At 47.4% G+C, this 22,560-nt stretch overlaps 2 protein-coding genes across 4 annotated transcripts in view; one reads left to right on the plus strand and one right to left on the minus strand.

Annotated features, from left to right (window-relative positions):
• Positions 1-7,782, minus strand: part of RHPN2 (rhophilin Rho GTPase binding protein 2) — a 62,462-nt gene extending 54,680 nt beyond the window's left edge. The window contains exons 1-3 of the mRNA XM_029924259.1: positions 7,684-7,782; positions 2,504-2,574; positions 171-312 (exon numbers count right to left, since the gene is read on the minus strand). Coding sequence (XP_029780119.1) covers positions 171-312; positions 2,504-2,574; positions 7,684-7,782 — 312 coding nt within the window. The remainder of the gene's footprint in view (positions 1-170; positions 313-2,503; positions 2,575-7,683) is intronic.
• Positions 7,783-7,812: 30 nt separating this feature from the next.
• Positions 7,813-22,560, plus strand: part of GPATCH1 (G-patch domain containing 1) — a 39,385-nt gene continuing 24,637 nt past the window's right edge. For all 3 annotated transcript variants that reach the window (XM_029925452.1, XM_029925453.1, XM_029925454.1), the window contains exons 1-8: positions 7,813-7,898; positions 13,372-13,506; positions 15,553-15,638; positions 17,862-18,022; positions 18,669-18,766; positions 20,600-20,658; positions 21,030-21,272; positions 22,213-22,360. In XM_029925452.1, the coding sequence (XP_029781312.1) occupies positions 7,826-7,898; positions 13,372-13,506; positions 15,553-15,638; positions 17,862-18,022; positions 18,669-18,766; positions 20,600-20,658; positions 21,030-21,272; positions 22,213-22,360 (1,003 nt within the window). In that variant the 5' untranslated portion in view covers positions 7,813-7,825. The remainder of the gene's footprint in view (positions 7,899-13,371; positions 13,507-15,552; positions 15,639-17,861; positions 18,023-18,668; positions 18,767-20,599; positions 20,659-21,029; positions 21,273-22,212; positions 22,361-22,560) is intronic.

The raw sequence follows: 22,560 nt of genomic DNA on the forward strand, positions 1-22,560 counted from the left end.
GAGCCTCGCGGCCTTAATCTGGGCTTCGCTGCTAGCGGTCTCAGTCCTGTGGCGCAGAGGCGGGCCGGGGGTCTCCGGGGCCGCAGCAAGGCCGGGGCAGGGGACCTGGCCCCTGTTCTGGAGCCCTGGGGGTAAACGCAGCGCGCGCGGGTGAAGTCGTGGCCCCTCACCGAAGGAGCACGGGGGCCGCGGGACAGGGACCAAACCCGACGCCACGTAGAGGCGAGCTGAGGCGAAGGGTCAGGAACAGCTTCCGGTCCGGGTCCCCCTCTCAGGGGACCCGGAGTGATAGTTGGCTGCGTCTCTGCGGGCCTTAGGTGGGTGACTCAGACCTGGTGGCGTGGCGGTCAACCCCATTATTCTCCCACCCTCGCTGCAGAGACGAGGTGGATCCGCTGGGGATCGCGGATGGCGCTGGAGGAGCCCCAGAAAGGGATTTGTGCCACGGAGACTGGGCGGATGTCCTAGAGCACCTTTAACTACCCCTTCAAACCTCAGTTTTCTCAGCTCTAAAATGGGGCCAGATCATGGTCTCTCAAGCTGCCGGAACTACGACGAAAGTGCATGTTAATGTTAAAGCCCTTAGCCGGGGTGTAGGGAGATGCCTAGCTTAAGAGCAAAAAGGGGGGCTATTGGGACGGGGCTCACACCACCCTCTCATCACAAACCCCCTTTGACCAGTAGACACCGAGGGCAGATCCTGATCGGAGCCGGAAGGCCCCCTTGCCCGGGCCCGCCGAGCCACGCCCCTCCTGGTTGCCTACCCTCACCCCCTCCCCCAACGGAGAGACACATTTGCACAGTTGCTGCTGTTTGGTCGTCGCCGTAACTGCCGCAGGTAGAACCGAACACCGTCTGCTTTCATAACAAGCCAAACATTTCCTTCTCTTCAAGAAACTGGGGCGGGGCTGGGGGCGTGGGGGAGGCAAAGTGCATATCAGGGATTGTTCAAGAGTTTAAAAAAAAATAGTGACAACAATGAAGGACTAACAACCGAGTAAATGTAAAAACATAAAAAACAACCCCTCCCCCAAAAAAACACAAACCAAAAAACCCTCCTCATCACTGCTTTGAGACTCTGAGATGAGGCACAAGAAAAAGCGTTTCCAGAAGGATTGTTTTAATCCTAAGAAAGCACCAGAAGAGTACTAACCCGCTCAGGTGTTTGGGAAACTCTATGGCTGATGCAGAAAGTTCCTGACTCTCTTAAGGTCAGAAAGGAGTATTAAGCTAACACCAACCTACGTAGGTCATCCTGCAATAAATCCATTGCCTTGGGAACCTACCACGCCCACGCTGGGAGTTAAAACAGTCCTTTCTGTTTCAAGGATCCGAAGGGGGCAGGATCTTACATCTGAACTATTACTACTACCAATGATGAAGTTATCAATAATAGAACCTCTGCTCTAGCCAGAAAGTTTACAGATACTATGTTTCATTCTCATGACCATTCTACAAATAAAGGGATTAAATAATCTGCATTTGATCCAGGAGAAAACCAAGGTTCAGAGGAGTGAAGTGGGCAAGGGCACACCCCTTTAGTGGCTAAGATCGGTTTTAGTTCAAGCCTGTTGACTTCAGTCATTCCCTACACCCCTTCAGATTTTTGTCATCTACTACCTTGAAGCTCCAATTGCCTTTACAATTTGTCATACATATGTGTCACTTGCACTATTACTGACTCAGTAGTCATTCTTCAAATTACTCACTTTGTTTAAACAAAGTTTGTTTTTTTTTTTTGAGGGAGAGAGAACACAGAGTGTGAGCGAGGGAGGGTCAGAGAGAGAGGGAGACACAGAATCGGAAGCAGGCTCCAGGCTCTGAGCGATCAGCACAGAGCCCGATGTGGGGCTCGAACCCACCAGCCGTGAGGTCATGACCTGAGCCAAAGTCGGCTGCTTAACTGACTCAGCCGTCCAGGCTACCCAGACAAAGTTTATTTTAAAAGACAATTATGTCATAACCATAAGTGGGAAACCAGCAGTACCTTGCCCTATGGAGTGATACCAATAAAAGTGCAAAACAAATCTGTTACTTAACATAGCCTGACACCATTGCCTTCTTGAACTGCTTTTTTTTTTAAATTTTTTAATGTTTATTTACTTTTGAGAGACTGAGCATGAGCAGGGGAGGGGCAGAGAGAGAAGGAGACACAGAATCAAAGCAGGCTGCAGGCTCTGAGCCGTCAGCACAGGGCCTGACTTGGAGCTTGAACCCACGATCCATGAGATCATGACCTGAGCCAGCCGAGTCAGATGCTTAACTGACTGAGCCGCCCAGGTTGTCCTACTGCTTCGTTGATTAAAAAGGAAGGACAAGAGTAAGAAACGTAATGCTAAAATGTTAAAAAACAAAAACAAAAAAACCCAAAAACCACACACCTGCCCACCCTCAGGCTGTCCTGAGGATGTCTGGGCATCCTCAGAGGAAAGGGAGCACTTTTCTGTGAGTCCCAGCAGGCCACATGAGCCATCTGAGTGTCGCTGCTTGGGCTGTGCACAACCAGACATCTCTAGCACTCTCGTAGCTCATTGCAGGGGGGCCCACCAACCTGATGCCGAATGTCTGATTCCACTGTGATCAGGAAGTGAGAACGGCTGTAGCGGACCCCACAGGAGACTGACACCCAGCCTTCTGTTTGTCACCCACTAGCAGTGTCACAAGAACCACCGAGGAGCCCTTGTGCTCCTAACAAGAAAGCTGGGGTGGAAATTTCCCAGGTAGGCGAAAGGTTAAAATCTGAACTGCAAACAACTATTTTGTCAAGTCCTCGTCTTATCTGGCTGAGGTCAGTGGGTCCAGGGACCCAGTTCCTCCAAGTAAAATGCAAACCCCAATTCTTAATACCAGCTTGTTGACAAAAGGTGCACTGACTCTCTGACGTACATCTCCTCCAGGAGAATCCTAGGATATTTGCCAAATTAAAAGCAGGCAACACAAGGTAATCCTTAACTGACTAAAATTCATTGTAATATAAACCAGATTTTGCAATTTTTATTTTAAAAAACTTAGAGGGGCATCTGGGTGGCTTAGTCAGTTAAGCATCTGACTTTGGCTCAGGTCACGATCTCATGGTTTGTGGGTTCGAGCCCCACATTGGTCTCTCTGCTGCCAGCATGAGCCTGGTTTGGATCCTCTGTACCTCCTCTCTCTCCCCCTTGCTCACTCTCAAAGATAAATAAAAAGAAAAAAGAATATTCTCAGAGACAGAAGCCATACGGTGCCATAGAGGTGCACCAACCACAGAGGCCGCAGTAGTCTTGGCAGGCTTTGCTCTTGAGTAACCTCAGCCAGATCCTTTAACCCCTCATGGCTTCAGTTTCCCCAGCTATAAATTAGGGTCCTTACTCTATTCTAGGCACTGCGTGTGCAGGATCTCAGTTGGTCCTCCGAAGATCCTGTCAAATGGGTACTTTACCATTCCCATTTTACAGAGGAAGAAACTGAGGTTCAGAGGTCCCCAGCTCGGTGAGTTAGACTGTCTGGTGCTATATCACATACAATGCTACACTACCCTGTTCCTGTGATTTAAAAGGAAAGATGTTTTGGCATACTGAGAAGAAGTGATTATAGATTACAATAAATGAGTGACAGAATGGCAAAAAAAAAAAAAAAAGCCCATATACTCATGATAATGTGGAGCAACCAGAATCTCATACATTGTGGGAGTATAACTTTGGAAAACTGGCATTTCCTAAATATATCTAATGCAAAAACAGGTCTAGCGTATGACCCAGCAATTCCAACTCTAGGTAGATAACTCAAAGAAATGCATGCGTGTGTTGTGTTCACCATAAAACATGTACAGGAATGTTCGCAGCTGCACTTTTCAAAATAGTCCTTAACTAGAAACTACCCACATGCCCATCAGTGGTAGAATGAATAATTGTGGCATACTCACACAACGTAAAACTTTACACAATGAAAATGAACATGGTACTATCACAAGCAACAAATACATTGTGAGCAACATATTCTGCCCCCTAAAATATCATTGAGCAAAAGAAGCCAGAAAATACATATGATTTCATTTTATGTAAAGTACAAAACAAAGTCAGTTCATTCCGGGACTATTGCTTCTGGGATTCTGGAAAATTTCTATTTCTTGATCTGCTTATCGTTACATGGATGTGTTTACTTTGTTAAAATAAATAGAACTGTGTGCTAATGCTTTGGGCACTTTTCTGTATATATGTGATATTTCCTTTTTTTTAAGTTTATTTATTTATTTTGAGAGAGAGAGAGAGAGAGAGAGAGAAAGCAAGTGGGGGAGGAGCAGAGAGAGGGAGAGACAGAGAATCCCAAGCAGGCTCCATGCTATCCATGCAGAGCCCAATGGCAGGCTCAAACTCAGGAAGCGGGAGATCATGACCTGAGCTGAAATCAAGAATCAGATGCTTAACTGACTGAGCACCCGAATGTGACACTTCAATAAGAAAACACAATGGGGAAAAATTAATGATGTTGATTCCAAAGCCCATAGATCAGGTTTCTTTGTACATCATGAGTGGCCATCCTACTGCCAGCACGGATGTAGGGACCCCCACAAGGAAGAAATCACTCCATACCCAGATGATTCAGCTCATCTTCCTATCTGCAGGTTCCTGATAAGATCCTGTCATTTGTGCCTTTTGCATGTCTAAGAAAGGAAGAACCTGTGGTGATTAGGCTGCTGCAGCTTGTGTAAAACACACGCTGTCCCCAGGTTCCTGCAGCCAAGAATCAGGGGGATGAGGTTGTAAGAGACCAGGGTCACAGATGGAGCACCCAGTCATCCTGAAAAGACCCGGGAGACAGCTGAGAGCCACTCTTTGAGGAAGCTGCAGGGACTCGGAAGGGCCCTTGTTCCCCTGAATCTCAGTGATCAGGAATCAGAAAGTGGTTATTACCAAATGCTAATGATTGTCAGGAATCCAATTAAGTTCGACTCTCAATAATAAGTGTACTGGGTTTTCCTTGCCTTGTTAGAAATTATGAACAGTAAGAAAATAAGTTTGGGTCATTTAGAAATAAAATCATGGCCCTTCGTGATTTGTCTGGGTGTATGGATTAGCCCCCGATCTTCTTTGCTGTCAATATCTACATTTATACGCACGAGGACGGTTAATGGGCAATTGATGATCCCGGGGCTCTCCAGGGCTTCAAGAAACAGTATATTAGCATATACTAATACATACGAAAACCTTTAAAATCAAAACTTAGCCACTGAAAGAAAATGTGTTGGAGAAAAAAACCCAGGGATGTTGCTAAAAACAAAAATTGAGGTGGCACAATATTGGTTTTTTTAAATTTTTAATGTTTTATTTATTGTTGAGAGAGAAAGAAAGAAATGGCTTGAGCAGGGGAGGGTCAGAGAGAGAGAAGGAGACGCAGAATCTGAAGACAGGCTCCAGGCTCTGAGCTCTCTGTCGGCACAGAGCCTGACGCAGGGCTCGAACCCACTAACCGCGAGATCATGACCTGAGCCAAAACTGGACACTCAACCGACTGAGCCACCCAGGTGCCCCAAGATGGCACAATATTTTATACCTCTATCCTTTCTACCCTGATATCCTTTGATCAATGGCCACCATTGTTACTGGTTTCGTGGGAGAGTTTACTAGAGACATACTCTGTGTGAATGCATCCAGGCTGTGGATATAAGAGCCACAACAGATTTGGTTCTTTATGTTGTAATATTACGGGCAGCACTCTGTGTACTCTGTCTCACCCCTTGTTTTGCTCATTTAACAACGTATGTTGGAGATCATTCCTCATCAACATTTTTTAACGCTTTATACTATTCCATTATATAGATTTTTTTTTCCCCAGTCACCTATTGCTGTTGGCAAATTACCCCAAATCATAATGGCTTAAAATAAAAACAATCATTTTATTGCTATCTCTCATGGTGCCTGGAGATGACTGAACTCAGCCAGGAGCGTCTTGTTCTGGGTCTCACATGTAGCTGGTGAGATGGTTGCTGGCCCTGGAGTCATGTTGGACCTTCCTCACTCAAATATGTGACCAGCGACGCTGATTGTAAACGGGGCCAGGGCCTGTCACGTATGTGCACAAAAGCCCCTCTCTGTGGCAGGGAGGTTGGGTTTCCTGGGTCAGTATCCCAAGTTGAATCTGCACATTTCCTAGAGTTCGGGTGTGGGGAATGTAACATTATCACTTCGCAATCCTTTGGTCAAGCAATCCCTAGAATCAAGGGGAGGGGGACATAGACTCTACTGTCAATGGGAAATGTCAAACAATTCTGTGGCTATTTTTAGAACTTGTTAAAAAAATCTCGTTTTTAAAGTCATGTATCATGATTTATTTAACTAGCTCTTTATTCCTCCTCCCCCCAAATTATTTATTCACTGCTTACTCTATGCCAAGTACTGTTCTAAACTCTGAGCGTACAGTAAAGAGAATAAGAAAATCTGGCTCAAATCTATGTCCTTGTGGGGCTTATAGTTTCAATGCATAGAAAAACACAATAGATATAATAAATAAGCACATAAAATTACATGGTATGTTAAAGGTGATAAGTATTGTGGAAAAATATAAAGTAGGGTAAAAGGGGATAGAGAGTGTATCAAAAGAGAGGGTGTTTTTAAAACAGCACCAGAGAAGGCTTCACTGAGAAAGTAACCCTTGAGGTGGTAACTGAAGAAGGTGCGGGAATGAGTCACGTGCTATCTGGGCGGACATTCCAAGCCTAGAGAATAGTAAACGCAGAGGCCTCGAGGTCAGAGGATGCTTCGAATGCTTAAGCCACAGCCCCATGCCACCCAGAGATTCTGGTTTGGAAGCCCCGGAGGGGTGGAGGAGAGTGAAGGGAATTTTAACAACATCCTAGTGATTCTGACTCATGACAACTTCTGACCCTCATTTTGAAAGCCTGGATTTCCAGATCTGGTTTTCATCTCAACCTCACCCCTTACTAGAGAGTGAGCTTCATCTTTCCCCTCTGCAAAAAGGAGTTCAGGGATGAGATAACAGCACCCCATTTGAAAGATGGCTCTTTCTTTAGGTTCTTTAGGGCCCTCGGTGTCCCCACCTTACCTCACAGCAGCCTTTTGCTGGTCTGCTGGTTTTTTGTTTTCCCTTTCTCTTGTTCTTTCTCTTTTCGGTTTTCTTCCCCTTCCCTCCCCCGCTTCCCATCTTCCCTTTCTCTTCCTTTCCTTTCTCCTCTTTCCTCCCCTCCCCTCTCCCCACCCCTGGCCCTCTTTTCTTTCCTCTCCCCTCCCCTCCCCTCCTCTCCTTTCCTTTTCTTTCTCTTCTTTCTTGTTCCGAGCTGCCTTAACCATGGACATCGGATTCCTGAGTCTGTGAATCCTTCCAGAGGTTTGGAAGGGGACTCCACTTACGCGAACTTGATATTTACAAAGCACATGTGCGTGTGTGTACCTGGAAGACAGGCACTTTCCCAGAAGGTGGCGGGGTGGGGGATAGGGGTGGGAGTGAGGGTGGGGTGGGAGGGAGTTGAAAGGGAGAGGGGGTCAGGGACCAGTGGGTAGGGGTGGGCAGACATCACGGAGCATCAGCCCCGCGGCGGGACCGATGGGTGGCTCTCAGCTTCTGCCAGGCACCTTTGCCTGACCCGCTCGTCGCCAAGGAGCTAGGGTGTCGTGGCTGCCAGAGCCTCCCAGGTAACTCCTGCCGGGTCCGTCTCTCACTAGACAGGTTTGAGATCTCCCGAGCACAGACCTGTGGCGAGAGGCTAGCCAGGCTGACACCCGCCCGCGCCCGCACTCGCAGCATCACTTTGGTTGGCGAAGGAGAAAGGGCGGAAGCCTTTTGGCCCATCGACGCTTCCGTAGCGAGGGGGCGGGGCCCGGAAGGGGGCAGGATGGCGGCGCTGGACAGTGACAGCGAAGAGGACTTGGTCAGCTATGGGACAGGCCTGGAGCCTCTGGAAGAAGGTGCGGGCCAGATTCGCCGCCGGGACCTGTGGGAAACAGGCCCAGGATTCGGGGCAAACCCGCTCACCCCTGTGCGGGGCCTCCTGCGGCCCCGGGGTTAAGGCTCGCTCGCTACTCGTGTCGGGAACAGCGATGGGAGAAACGTGCGCGGTGCTTTCGGAGTGCTCGCGTTCCGGAGCGACGGACGAGAGACCCCGAGGGTGGGAAACAGAAAGATACGAAGCAGGCTCGTGTGAGAACTGGGGGTGGTGGTGGTGGTCAGGCAACGTCTTCCCTAGGAGAGGACGTTTGAGCTCAGACCAGAAACAGGAAGGAGCCAACCGTACGGAGATGTGGGTAGGAGAGCATTTCAGGCGGAGAGAACCGCAAGCTCCACAGCTCTGAAGTCGGAGCCAGTTTGGCAGATTGCGGGTCGGGCAGGACTGCTGTGGGTGGAGCTGACGGCCGCGATGGGAGACCGGCAGAAGGTGATGCCAGAGGGGGAGGCAGGGCTGCCTCTTACTTGGTAGGTAAGGGTGTTTGGATTTTATACTAAGCGTAGGAGAGTCATTGTGGTTTTACACAAGGGAGGGATGTGTATTTTTAAGATTATTCTGTTCTCGATTTTGATTTGGAGTGGGCAAGAGTGGAGGAGGAATGTTAGCAAAAAGAGGTCTGGAGATGACGGCTTGACTGGGGTGTTAGCCGTGGTGGTGCTAAGGAGTGGTCTGGGTACAGGTTCATGTTGCAAGCAGGGCATACTAGACTTGCTGCTGAGACGTGGGGATGAGGGCAAGATGACGTGAGGTTCTCTCCCATGTTTCTAGTCTGATTCCGTAATGACTTGATTTGTTCAGCAATGTATTGAGTGCCCAGTAAGGACTGATGGCAGTGCTAGCCCTGTGGGAAGGACAAAGGGAATATGGTAGGTAGGAGTTAATTGAAGTCCTCCTGTTGGTGGGATCTTTTTTTTTTAAGTATGTGTGTGTGTGTATTAAAGAGTGCAAATGGGGGGAGGGGCAGAGAGAGGGGGACAGAGGGTCTGAAGTGGCGTCTGCGCTGACAGGCTGACAGCAGCAAGCCCAATGTGGGGCTCAAACTCACCAATCCAGAGATCATGACCTGAGCCAAAGTTGGTCGCTCAACCGACTGAGGCACCCAGGCACCCCTTTTGGTGGGATCTCATTTCTTATTTCCCACCTTGAACTGCATCATGCCAGATTGATTGTACTTCCAGGGCATTGCCATGGATGACCTTTCCCTACCAGCAGTTCTCATCATCAGAAACTTTTGCTGGACACTGGCCCTACTTTTACCCTCTGCTTACAAAAGACAGGAACACTAACTAGTCTCCTGAAAGCTTCTTACGGGCTTAAGACAGCCCTTGCATTTCCTCTAAGACGTCTCTGTACTACACTCAACATCCTCAGTTCCCTGATATATTCAGTTTAAATTCCCTGAAACCCCAACTTGTCAGATCCTTTCTCCAAGGATGGGACCAGAGAGTGGGTAGAGCAGGGCTACCATTTGTGTGTCCCTCATCGTAGACTGTAGTTTTTGTGTGTCCCTCATCGTAGACTGTAGTTCTTTAATACAACCTAAAGTCACAGTAGCTTTGTTGGCAAACGTATCACCTCATGATCTCAAACAATTTGTTGACAGAGATCCTTCATTGGAGGAGTTCAGATCTAGTTGAGAAAGTACAAGGTTTGCAAGTGCTGAATTATGTGATGTAGACAGGAAATAACCTACGCAAGCTATCAGGGAACCCGAGAAGGCAGGATGGGATTTCTTTAAAACTGGTTAGGGGGTTCCCTGGGTGGCTCAGTCGGTTAAGCGACCAACTTCGGCTCAGGTCATGATCTCACTGTTCGTGGGTTCGAGCCCTGCATCGGGCGCTGGGCTGACCGCTCAGAGCCTGGAGCCTGCTTCCGATTCTGTGTCTCCCTCTCTGTCTGCACCCATCCTGCTCATGCTCTGTCTCTCAAAAATAAATAAATAAATAAATAAATATGAAAAAAAAACTGGTTAGGGTTAGCTGTGCGGAAGGAGGGCAGGGGTTTGGCCTGCATGAGCGGTGGTGATTACAGCCATGTTGGGCAGCGTTTGTACATTTCTGCATTTCTCTTCTCACACGCGTTTCCCTGTGAGTGACATATTGTAAGCCATCAGCTATTTGACTCACATTTTTCCAGTTCTTTCTCTTTGATGATGCATGGACTTGGAAATGAAGCCTATTGGCCTAACCATGCTTTCGAAACGAAAGGAAGGGACCTCCCCCTCTGCTCCTCCTGGCCCGTCTAAAAATCACTCTTTAGCTTCTCAGTATTAGACGTTTTTGAAGATTGAGTCCTTGTTTCCTAAGCACTTTGAAGTTTAAATGCATTCTGAGTACATTTTACAGTGTAACATACTAGACCAATAATCACTTTTACTTCCTGCTTTGAAGTTTTAGTGACAGGTTAGATAAACATTGGTAGAGGAGGGCCTCCACGACTTAATTAAAGTTGCTGGCCGTGGGGCGCGTGGGTGGCTCAGTCGGTTGAGCGTCCGGCTTCGGCTCAGGTCATGGTCTCACATTCGTGGGTTCGAGCCCCGCGTCGGGCTCTGTGCTGACAGCTAGCTCAGAGCCTGGAGCCTGCTTCAGATTCTGTGTCTCCCTCTCTCTCTGACCCTCTCCTGTTCCCACTGTCTCTCTCTGTCTCTCAAAAATAAATAAAGAACATAAAAAAAATTTAAAGTTGCTGGCCGTGACAGGAAGGTTTACTGCTTAGGAAACAGTGGCTGAACAGACCCACACAGACCCACAGGCACATAGGCTCTCTGGCCTGGAAGGAAGGGGGCACCAGAACTTACCTACTCTCATTAGATACTTCTACTTGGCTCTGGAATTCTCTTCATCGCTGGCTCATCCTGCACCCAGATTAAGTTTAGGATGATTTTCTTCCTGGATGCTATGACTTTCCCACATACGACTGTCTGTGGCTCCCATCACCCCCAGGGCAGACCACAGACCCTGAAGCACTGAGTGCAAGGCCCTTTGCACTATTGGCCCTTCTGGTTCCATCTTCTGCCCCTTCGCTGCCCCCCAGTCAGATGAGACTACTTTTTCAGACTTACTATTTATTGATTGAGGTAATGCCTCTGCTGGGAATTATGTCTCGATCAGGAGCTATCAGATTCTGCTCATGCTAAGGGTGACTGTGGTGTTGTTGTCCTTGTACATTGTCGGAAGGGTTCTTATATATTCAGCTCTCTGCTGCTGGGCTCTGAGCGCCCTGCAAACAGGGACAGAGTTGTGTTTAGTTCTCCACCGCAGGGTCTAGTGCAGGGTTGCTTCCATGCTGAGGGGTAGTATGGGTGGTGTCCCTGGCTTGGAGGCAGAGTTGAGATCTGATTTCAGCTTTGTGCTTATTAGCTGTGGACTTTAGGGCTGTTACTTAATCAGAGCACCCTTATCAGGTGTAAGGAATGAGATACTATGTGTGAAAAGAAGGGATCCATTGTTATTAGTAGCAGTAATTATAAGAGAGCCTGGCTAAAACGCCGCCTGCTCCCCAGAGTTTTCTCCTGATGTGATTAGAGGTGGCGCCTCCTCCTCAGGAGCGCGTGGGACCCGGCTGGCCATGCTGGGCGGCCCTCATTATCCGCCGCCACGCCACGAGTTCCCCTTAGCCGTCTGCTGATCTTATCTCCCCTTCCAGGTTAAGAGCACCTTGAGAACAGAGCAAGAATGGCGCCGAGCATGGCAGGGCTGGTCGGCTCTCACCTCAGCCCCGCAGTTCTCAGTCGGGCATGATTTTGCCCCTCAGCAGATGTTTGGCATGCTGGGGTGGGGGGGAGCAATGCTATGGGCTAGGGACACTGCTAAATCCTACAGTGCACAGGACCGGCCCACAGCCCAGTGCTATTCCGTACAAACTGCCAATAGTGACGAAGTTGAGAACCCCCACCTTAGTCAAGAACCGCTGCCCAGGTGCCCAGGTCGTAGTGGATTGTGTGTAATGCGTTTCTAAGAAACACTGGAAATCTTGGATCATGGGCCCCAAGTCATAATTCAGTTCTTCAGAGTGAAATGAAATCATAGCTGATATTAACCGAGCTTCACTAGGACCAAACCCTGTGCTCATCTCTCTGCATGTGGTAGGTCATCCTCAGCACCACAGCCCAGGTAGGTTCTGTTCATTGCTCTGCCTTTTACAGTGTGGAGGCTGAGGCTTGGAGCGATCAAGTCACTTGCCCAAGTTCACAAAGCTAGCAAGTAACAGGGTAGAGGGATTTTAACCTAGAAGTCTTGGTCTTCAGAACCTCAGCCCTTGACTGCCCTGCCATGGGTTATACTCCAGAAATGACGTGAGGGCTTCACAAGCTACTAGAGAGAATTTAGGACTGTGAAGCCAGAAGTTCCTTTGCTTTTTGTTCCATCTTTCAGAAATAGCCACTGGCTTAATTACTGAAATAACAGGGGCACATGGGCTTATCTACTGTATATAATAACAATAATAATAATGGCAGCTAGTATTTTAAGTGTTTATTGTGTACCTCCCTTCTTAGAGCATTTTATAGGCATTACTTTATTCACTTTGCATAACAACTCTATGAAATGGGGGTGGTGTCACCCCCATTTTGCAGATGAGGAAATTGAGGCATAGAGAAGTCAAGGTGACTGAGTTCCTGGTAAGGATGGGGTGAGAGCATTATAGCCCTCAACTCCATGCCTTTAACTACTGTAGAACTTGCTCTCTGTGTTGAGTGTTTGAAAATAACTTGATGGTTACCATTTCATTTTGAATAGATTCAGAATTCTGAATTGCAGTGGATAAAATTAGGCAGTAATTTGTGACACAGTACCTGAAAGTTTAGACTAAGAAATTTATAGACTTTTAAGCTCCTTTCCAGCATGTGATGTAGCAAGCCAGCCCTTTTCGGCAGAGCAGAAAAAGGATTAAGCTGAAAGAACAGGAACTATGGAGTCAGGAGATTGCCAGAAATAAGGACACGCCTAGGGTTTGGGGAGCATGGGCAATCCCAAGGGAAGATCTCTGGCCTTGGGATGCTCTGACGTTCTAGAAGAGATACAGGAGTGTTCCTGGTGTCGCAAACCTCTGCACGCCCTGTGCCAGCCCCGCAGCCTGCCTCTGGCCTTGCCAGTAAAACTTACCTCCATCTGTTGGAACCCCCCCACCCCCCACCATGTAATTCAGTTTATGTGATGGAATTTAGTGGGAATCAGGCCATTGGTGCTAAAATGTATGTCTCATATAAATAAGAGAGAACTAGAATGGCTTTAGGACTCTGAAGAAGCTTGGCGCAATGTGTGACTTTACAAACTAAATAAGCTAATAAAGCCTAGGAGTAGAAATAACTTAATTAAAATGGTTACATTTGAAATGATAAGAAGTCAACAATTCAACATGTGTCTGAAATGACACTTTCCCGAATTTTTTTTTTGGCACCTCTATCCGCTTCTCTTTCATCAAAATATTTTTTTCAGGTGAAAGACCAAAGAAACCAATTCCTCTTCAGGACCAGACCGTCAGAGATGAAAAAGGAAGGTATAAGCGATTTCACGGGGCCTTCAGCGGAGGGTTCTCTGCTGGGTACTTCAACACTGTGGGCTCAAAACAAGGTATGGTGTGCTACGTATGGCTCTCATATCATAGCATCTATAAGATTCTTCTCCTCTTCCACCTTTCCCTTTTCAAAAACTTCTTTAAACATTTTAACACACACACATTGTAGACTTTTGTGTTCTTTTAGCATTTGGCATGTTTGCAGAATCCACTGGACTGTTGTGCGTTGGTTACAGCCTGAGAGTGAAAGTTTTCTTTCACTTAAAAAAAAAAGATACATTCTATCCCGATGCTTAAATGATGATGTTGACTTCCGTTTTATGTCATCACATCTTGCTGCGCACAAAGTGCTGTCACACACAGTCCCTCAGGTAACCACTGTCTCCCGCCACTCCGTGACTGAGGAGGGCAGGTGCCCCAGCTGCTTTGCAGGTGCAGCTCCAAGGGCCAGAGCCACTCCCTACTGGCTGGGGACCACGGCACGCTGGTCACTTCGTGCCCTCAACCTGGAGAAAACCAGTTAAAGTGTTCATGTTATGCAGCATAATGAATTCTGCATTGTGCAAAGTCATGTATGTTTTTAAAATGTTTTCACGCAGAAACTGGAATGACGTTTATATGTCAGGTAGGAGGGGAAGATGAACTTAGTAACTCGTGCAGCTGTTGCTGAGAACTCGAAGGGACACGGGTTTGTATACGTGCAATAACTTGGATAGAACGGTAGTAAAATCAAGATGAAAAAAGCAATGCAAGAAAGAAAAAAAGCCTTACATGAAAAATAGTTGGGGCACGTAAGATGGTTTAAAGCTCAATATCCAGAATGTGTAAAGAGCAGTTCAACGAGCAAATGATCAAAGCATTTGAACAGTTTACTCCAGAAGAGATAGAAATGCTCTATTTAATATTCAGCCTTATTGCAAAGGAAGGCAAAGTGAGGTAACCAAGGCACTACGAAATGAGCACACTTTATTAAAATGTGGGAAGTGGCAGTGGGGTTGGGGAAGAAAGACGCGCACTAATACGTCACTGATTGTTGCGGCTTTAGCTGTGCCGTGACTGTAATAAGACCAGCTCCAGCGATCGTCAGGTGGACTGTGGTACGTTACTGCCCTGGAGTCCCCCTTTCCCATTAAAGGACTGTGCAGAAATCGGGCAAAAACTATACAAGTCCAGAGTGGAAGAAGGCAGTAGCTGGGAGAGGCTCCTCACCCCCGGGTACCTGGGAACACCTCCCAGGCCTCCCCAGAAACCTGCTCCCCCCACTGACCAAGAGTAGATCTGCCCCAGACTCCTTAGGTCCACAGGGCTCTTGTAGGAAATCACAAAAGAGATGTGTCACTCTCAGAGAAAACTGAAAAGGTGCATCGCAGAGGGCTACAGATACTTTGGACCTCCAGGCCATTCCCCCCGTATAGGCATGGTGCGTGCTTGGTGACTGTGGACAGGGAACAGGCGTGGTTTACAGGACTCGGGTGTTTGATGGAACTGTGGCCTGGCGTGGGCATCGCCTGTCCTCAGACTAGCCAGGTGGAGTCCTTGGGCCAAGTTCAGGCCCAAGTTTGGGCAAGATTCCCTTGCATCTTTTGGTTCACATATACTTGGGAAAAGAATGTTACTTTCTTTTCTTGCTCGCTCGCGCTCTCTCTCTCTCTCTCTCTCTCTCTCTCTTTTGAGAGAACAAGGGAGTTAGGGAGGGGCAGGGAGAGAGTGAGAGAAAATCTTAAGGAGGCTATGTGCCCAGCACAGAGCCCAATTCAGGGCTTGATTTCACGATCGTGACATGATTTGATCTGAAATCAAGAGTCGGGTGCTTAGCCAACTGAGCCACCCAGGCACTCCATCTCCACTTTTACTATATAATTTGATTTTTCTTGGCTATAGATTCTTAGGGGGAAACCTCATAGTATCCACTGAGTTCTGACGAGATGTGGGCATCAATAAGTTTATGTCATATAATTATATCTGTATGAGCGGTGAGATGGGAAGTAGCTAAGGTTTGTAGGCACTGGGGGTTTCAAGTACATAACTGCATTATTTAATTATTTAGTAATAAACCAAAATGCCACCTGGGATCGTAATATTCCAAACGCTTTTCTTTGAAGGATGGACGCCCTCTTCCTTCGTGTCTTCACGACAGAACAGAGCGGACAAATCTGTCCTTGGTCCCGAGGATTTTATGGACGAGGAGGTGGGTATGCAGAGCTGGAATTGCCGGCTAGCCAGTGGGATGTGAAGCCTTCTTTGTTTGCGAGGCTTTATCTTTTGGGTATTTGGACCAGAGTGCTCTGTACATCAGTGGATTCTTCGTCACCAGAATAGCATCTTATGCTGGGGCCAGTTTCTAAAGTTAAGGGTAGAGAGGAAAGTCATGTCTAGGCAAATTTGTGCCCCAAAAGTGCAGTATCCACGGAGCTGAGTCCACAGCCTCCAATGGTAACTTTGTGCACACTACAGTTTAAGGACCAGTGAGCGACTCGACCAGTCAGGAGTGCACGTGGGTACGACCGCCAACTTCTTAGGGGTAAATGCGGACTGGCGGCAGAGGCGGGGGATCCTAGGGCCTACAGGATGTGCTCCACTTTTTTTTTTTGCTGTTTATTTATTTATTTGGAGAGAAAGACCGGGAGCAGGGGAGGGGCAGAGAGAGGAGGAGGCAGAGTCTCTAGCAGGCTATGCACTGCCAGCGCAGAACCCTATGTGGGGCTCGAACTCAACAACCACGAGATCATGACCTGAGCCAAATCAAGAGTTGGAAGCTTAACCAACTAAGCCACCCAGGCACCCCATGCTCCATTTTATTTTAAAATTAAACCTCTGTTACCTAAAACCTAGTCATGGATTCATTTAAAAACATTCTTTTTAATGTTTATTTATTTTTGAGAGAGAGAGAGAAACAGGCAGAGATTGAGTGAGGGAGGGGCAAAGAGAGAGGGAGACACAGAAACTCAAGCAGGCTCTGGGTTCTGAGCTGTCAGCACAGAGCCCGGCGTGGGGCTTGAACCCGTGAACCATGAGATCATGACCTGAGCCAAAGTCAGACGCTTAACCGACTGAGCCGCCAGGCACCCCATTTTTGATAAAGAAGAAATAAAATACTACGTTAATATGCATTAGGTTGCAGGTTAGTGGCAAGAGGAGGTCCCCTTCCTGTCTGACTAGCATAATCTATATGGAAACGTGACTCATGTTAAGAAGAAGTTTAGATGTCAGCGAGGCCCCGCGTCCTCTCTTCTCTGCCATCTGCTGCATGTCAGCTTGTCCTTACACTAGCTCTCCCCGTGGTCCCAAGGTGGCTGCAGTAGTTCCAGAGGGCACATCCAGGATCTCGTCATCTAGTGGAAGGCAGACTTTTCTTTGGTATCTTTTCTTTTTTTTTTTTTTAATTTTTTTAAATGTTTTATTTATTTTTGATACAGAGAGAGAGCATGAGGGGGGGAGGGGCAGAGAGAGAAGGAGACACAGAACCGGAAGCAGGCTCCAGGCTCTGAGCTAGCTGTCAGCACAGAGCCTGACGCGGGGCTCGAACCCACGAACGTGAGATCTGACCTGAGCCGAAGCCGGAGACCTAACCGACTGAGCCACCCAGACAAGGAAACCATTCACATAGTCCTACCGGGGATTTTACCCCAAGTCTGCTCGGGCAGATTGTGTTACGTGCTCATCCTTAAAGCAGTGCTTGGCAGTGGAAATGGGATCAAAGGACTGGCTTAGATAAGATATGAACCCCTATTGCCTAATACCCCCCACCCAGCATACACACCTGGACGCCACTCCGGGAGTGCATGCTGGACCGAGGAGGGCTGGCGTCTGCACAGATTCAGGGCACCGAGGAAAGGCAGCCAACAGGAAATGCGGAAACACCTCATGTAGCCCGTCCATGCTCAGGAATTTGCCCCCTGCACTCGGACCTTTGAAATCTTGTCTGAGGCAACAGTTATTTTCTGTAGAAGTAATTAGTGGACTTTAATTACTTCCTGTCTTTCTAGCTTGGCTGTGCCTCTTGTGGCCTCACTGAGTGGCCATTGTCATGCCCTGTCCTCAGCTGCTGGCCTTAGCTTCCGTGAGCGTCCTAAAGTCAGATGTAAAGTCAGTTGCTCCTCCCACACACGCACCCACACGCGCACCCACAAGTCAGCCGTTCCACCGATCCCTAATTCAGTTGTGTAGCTTTTTGTTTTTTAAAATTTTTGTTTATTCATTTATTTAAGGAATCTGTATTACCCAACATGGGGCTCGAACTCACAACCCCGAGATAAAGAGTCACGTGCTTTTCTGACCGAGCCAGCGAGGCACCCCATCAGTTGTGTGGTTTTAACTTGTTTTTTCCTTAAAGAAGTAAAACTGTGTGGTGTATTATGGTTAACCCCTGACCAAATCATGTACGTAATTCTGTTTGAATTTTCTTTTGAAGGATCTCAGTGAATTTGGGATCGCTCCTAAAGCGATTGTCACCACGGATGATTTTGCTTCCAAAACCAAAGATAGGATACGAGAAAAGGCCAGGCAGCTAGCAGCCGCCACCGCCCCCATCCCTGGAGCTACTCTGCTCGATGACCTCATCACACCAGCAAAGTGAGGAGAATTCCATTCTAACTCTTCCGATCTTGGCATCACTGCTTTGCATATGCGCAATGGTCTTAATTACAGATAGTTTGCTCACAAGTCGGAGAAGCTCAGCCTGAGTACAGAAGGGGGTTTTGCCGTAAGGATCTGGCACTTCTATTGCATGCATGGGTATTCTAGACCTCCAGTGCCCAGCTGTGCTGCTGGGGCTGGTGAAGGCTGGTGAGGACCCGGGGTGCCTTCCCTTCCACCTTCTCCCTCAGAAGCCTTAAGGGCTCTCTTCTGTCTGCCTCATTCTACCCTCTCTTTCTCTGCTTATCTCCTTGTTCTGTTCCTGGGTGTGTGGCCTGATGCAGCAGCCTCGGACTCCTGGGTTCCCAGGCCACAGGCTTGACAAGGCCACTTAGAGTCCCCAGGTGTCCATTCCAAAGGCCCCGCAGAGAGGGGGAGGATGGTCTTCCCCAGGTTCGGTGTGTACCCGAGTCCACTGAGCTGGAATGGCAGGGCCGCGAGGCTGTCATGTGCACGGGGGCGGGCCGAGTTCCAGGGCTCAGGCACAAGCGTGTGAGCTGGACAGGGACCCAACGGCTGCTTACTTCTCACTGTCCTCCAGTATTAGAAAAGGAAGCTCACGTTCAATGCCTTGATATCCTAGGTTATCTATTGGCTTTGAATTGCTAAGAAAAATGGGTTGGAAGGAAGGACAAGGAATTGGCCCTCGAGTAAAGAGGAGACCTCGCCGACAAAAACCTGGTATGTATACTGACCGTCATCAGTTCTGTAGCATACTTTTTAATGGCTACATGTTTCTAGAAATAAAATGGCTGGGCCAAGTAGTGTGCAGTTACAGTTGACTCTTGAACAAAATAAGCCTGCATGCAGTTGAAAATCCATGTATAACATTTATTTGTTTATTTTCAAGTATAAATTATATATATTATATATATAATTACATAACATACCGTGTTATATTTCCACGTTACTATTGACTTCCTGGACACTTAACTGCTAAAAGCCTGCTGTTGCCAAGAGCCTTACTGATGACATGAACAGTCAACGCATACTTTATATGTTATAGGTGTTATATCCTGTGTTCTTACAATAAAGTAAGCTGGGGAAAAGAAAGTATTATTAAGGAAATCTAAGGAAAATTTATTTACATCAGCTCTACTGTAAAAATTCTATGTGTAAAGGGACCCATGGAGTTCAAACCTGTGTTGTTCAAGGGTCAGCTGTATTTTTTTTTTAATCTGAGTCTGGTTGACACACAATGTTACATTAGTTTCAAGTGAGCAGCGTAGTGATCGGACAAGTCCTTAGGTTATGCTGGGCTCACCACAAGAGTAGTGGCCATCTGTCACCACACAGCACTATCACAGTACATTGACTGTCATTCCTTGTGCTGTGCCTTTTATCCCCGGGACTTATGCATTCCAGAACTGGGAGCCTATATCGCCCACTTCCCTTCACCCATGTTACCCATCTCCAAGCCCCCGCTTTCTTCTGGCAACCGTCAATTTGTTCTCTGCATTCTGCTAGTTATTCATTTTTTCCCCTAGATTCTGCATATGCGTGAAATCATATAGTATTTGTCTTTCTCAGCCAATACTTAGCACAACACCTTCTACGTTCATCCACGTCACAACCCCATCCTTTTTATGTCCGTGTAATATGCCATCGTGTGTTTATCTGTACCCCATCTTTCTTGTCCACTCGTCTCTTGATGGATGCTGAGGTTACTTCGGTATCTCGGCTACTGTAAATAATGCTGCAGGAAACATAGGGGTGTGTGTATCTTTTCAAATTAATGTTTTTGGTTTTTCCTTTGGATAAATACCCAGGAGAAGAATTATTGGATCATATGGTATTTTTATTTTTAATTTTTTTAAGCTTATTTATTTTGAGAGAGAGAGAGAGAGAAAGTGCTGGTGGAGGAGAGGCAGAGAAAGAGGAGAGAGCAAGAATCTCAAGCAGGCTCCACATCACCAGCGCAGTCTGATACGGAGCTTGAATTCAAGAGTCCGAAGATCATGACCTGAGCGGAAGTTGGATGCTTAACAGACTGAGCCTCCCAGGCGCCCCAATTTTTAATTTTTTGAGAAACTTCCATGTTGTTTTCCACAGTGGCTCTACCAATTTCCATTCCCAAAAGGTTGCCTGCATTTTAAGGCTTTTTGTGTGTCATGCATGCATAATAGCTTTCCAGAAGAATTGTACTAGTTTATGTTCCTGCTAGCACCATGTGAAACTGTTTCCTGCTCTTATCAAAACTGTGTCACAGTTTAACAGGATTCTTTTTCTATTTATGTCTTACCCTTGGTCTCCCCAGCCAGACTGTGAACTCTTGGGATGCAGTAAAAGTTTCCTTGGGGTTCTCCGCGGTGCTGGGACAGTAGTGGTTAGTCACTGAGCACATTATTGACAGAGTGTGGGTGGAGCAGGGGCTGGTGGAAAACAGTTCCCGAGTGATCAGTCTCTGACGCTAAAGGCGTAGGACCTTTCATAAGTGCTGTCACGGACTTCAGCAAGTCAGGTTTCCATATTTTTCATCACTCATGACTAATGTATTTGAAATCTCTTTTATAGATCCTGGCGTAAAAATCTATGGCTGTGCATTACCCCCTGGAGGCTCTGAAGGATCTGAGGTATTGTACAGAATGGCTGACCTTGAATTTGGTATAGTGACACCTGTTACTTTATAAACGTGCAATTTTAGGGTCAGAAACAATTTTAGAAATCAGTCAGATCTCATTACAGTGAAATACCCCTACCCTAAAACTGTCTTCATGCCAGAGAATGTATTCAGCACCATAGATGACCAATGTCTGTTCAGATTCTGAAAATAGCGGTGTTTGTGCTAGTATCAAGAACTCAATTTTGTGATTTGTGATAGCGGAAATGAAAGTTTGGCCATGGTTCTGTTGGGAAGTAATCATTCGAAAATAGTATTTTATAGGCATACTTGGCACCAGTCAGTGACTCACCTCCATTCCACTTTTTCCACGTGGTTAAATAGGATGAAGATGATGACTATGTGCCTGAAAACGTGACCTTTGCCCCCAAAGACATCACGCCTGTGGATTTCACACCTAAAGATAACATGCATGGACTGGCTTACAAGGGCCTGGACCCCCACCAGGCATTGTTTGGAACTTCGGGAGAACATTTTAATCTTTTCAGTGGGGGACTTGACGGGGCCGGCAATCTCCTTGGAGATATTGGAGTGAATAAAGGAAGAAAATTGGGAATTTCAGGCCAGGTAGAAGTTTCTGTTTCATGTGCACGGAACCATTGACGGATGAGAATGCCTGCCACATGATACTGTATCTGCAGCAGTCATTCTTTGTTGACTGTGCGAAGACTTTGACGTGCTTATATTTTCCTTACAGCTTTTTCTGAGCACACTTCAAGCACACCTTCCTGATTTTAATATGTGCTGCTGGGATCCTGTGACCTAATGTTCTTTTTGTTTCTTTTTTATGTTTATTTTTGAGAGAGAGAGAGAGAGAGAGAGAGAGAGAGAGAGAGAGAGAGAGGGAATGAGCGGGGGAGGGGCAGAGAGAGAGAGAGACAGACAGACACACACACAATCTGAAGCAGGCTCCAGGCTCTGAGGTATCAGCACGGAGCCTGATGTGGGGCTCAAACCCCACAAACCCTGAGGTCATGACTTGAGCTGAAATTAAGAGTCAGATGCTCAACCGATAGCCACCCAGGCATCCCTCCAAATTTTTTTTAAACAGAAAGTAATACTCATCAGAGGCCATGTCCACAAAGGTTAGAGGCTCTTACAATAACTGTTTCAGTAGTTGTGCCTTCAGATCCTGGTCACCAGCACCGGCCCCAGGCCACGTCGGACGGAAGAGGAATGTTCTGCCTTTCTCTTTTTGGAGGCCCTGTTCTCCTCCCGCACTGCTTTCCGGGTGTGTTCCCCGTGTGGTCCTGCGCTGGGCCCCAGACCCGCAGCTGCTGCTGGGCCCTGAGGACAGCCTCAGCACTGGAGGAGGGCATTCGCTTCCGGTCACTGTTTCCAGGAAGACTTGAGTCTGCGTGTTAATCTGGCCTCCCGGTTCCCTTGTCTCTTGGTGACCTTGCAGTGCGAATGTGGTCTGTTCCGCCACATCCTTAAAGTAGCTTTATTCTTCAGTGGAGACACACCCTAAAACTTGTAATTGCTGTTTGAAACCTTGTTTTTGAAGGCTTTTGGTGTGGGCGCCCTGGAAGAGGAAGACGATGACATCTATGCCACAGAAACTCTATCCAAATATGACACCATTCTGAAGGACGAGGAGCCTGGAGATGGACTCTATGGCTGGACGGCACCCAGGCAGTATAAAAGTCAGAAAGGTAACTCCATAGACCTACCACTGATGGTGGGACCAAAGGTCAGGATTTCAAGAAGAAGGGACTGCAGAATACTGGAGTGTCAGCCTCAGTGGAGTTGGGGAGCGGTGGTCAAGGATGCAGGGTGAGAAAGTGGAGAGAAGAGAGCCCCCATGTGGGGAGTAAGACAGAAGATAGATGTAGACCGGGTCAAAGCCAAAGCC

The sequence above is a fragment of the Suricata suricatta genome, chromosome 16, assembly GCF_006229205.1.
Source record: "Suricata suricatta isolate VVHF042 chromosome 16, meerkat_22Aug2017_6uvM2_HiC, whole genome shotgun sequence".
Taxonomy (NCBI): domain Eukaryota; kingdom Metazoa; phylum Chordata; class Mammalia; order Carnivora; family Herpestidae; genus Suricata; species Suricata suricatta.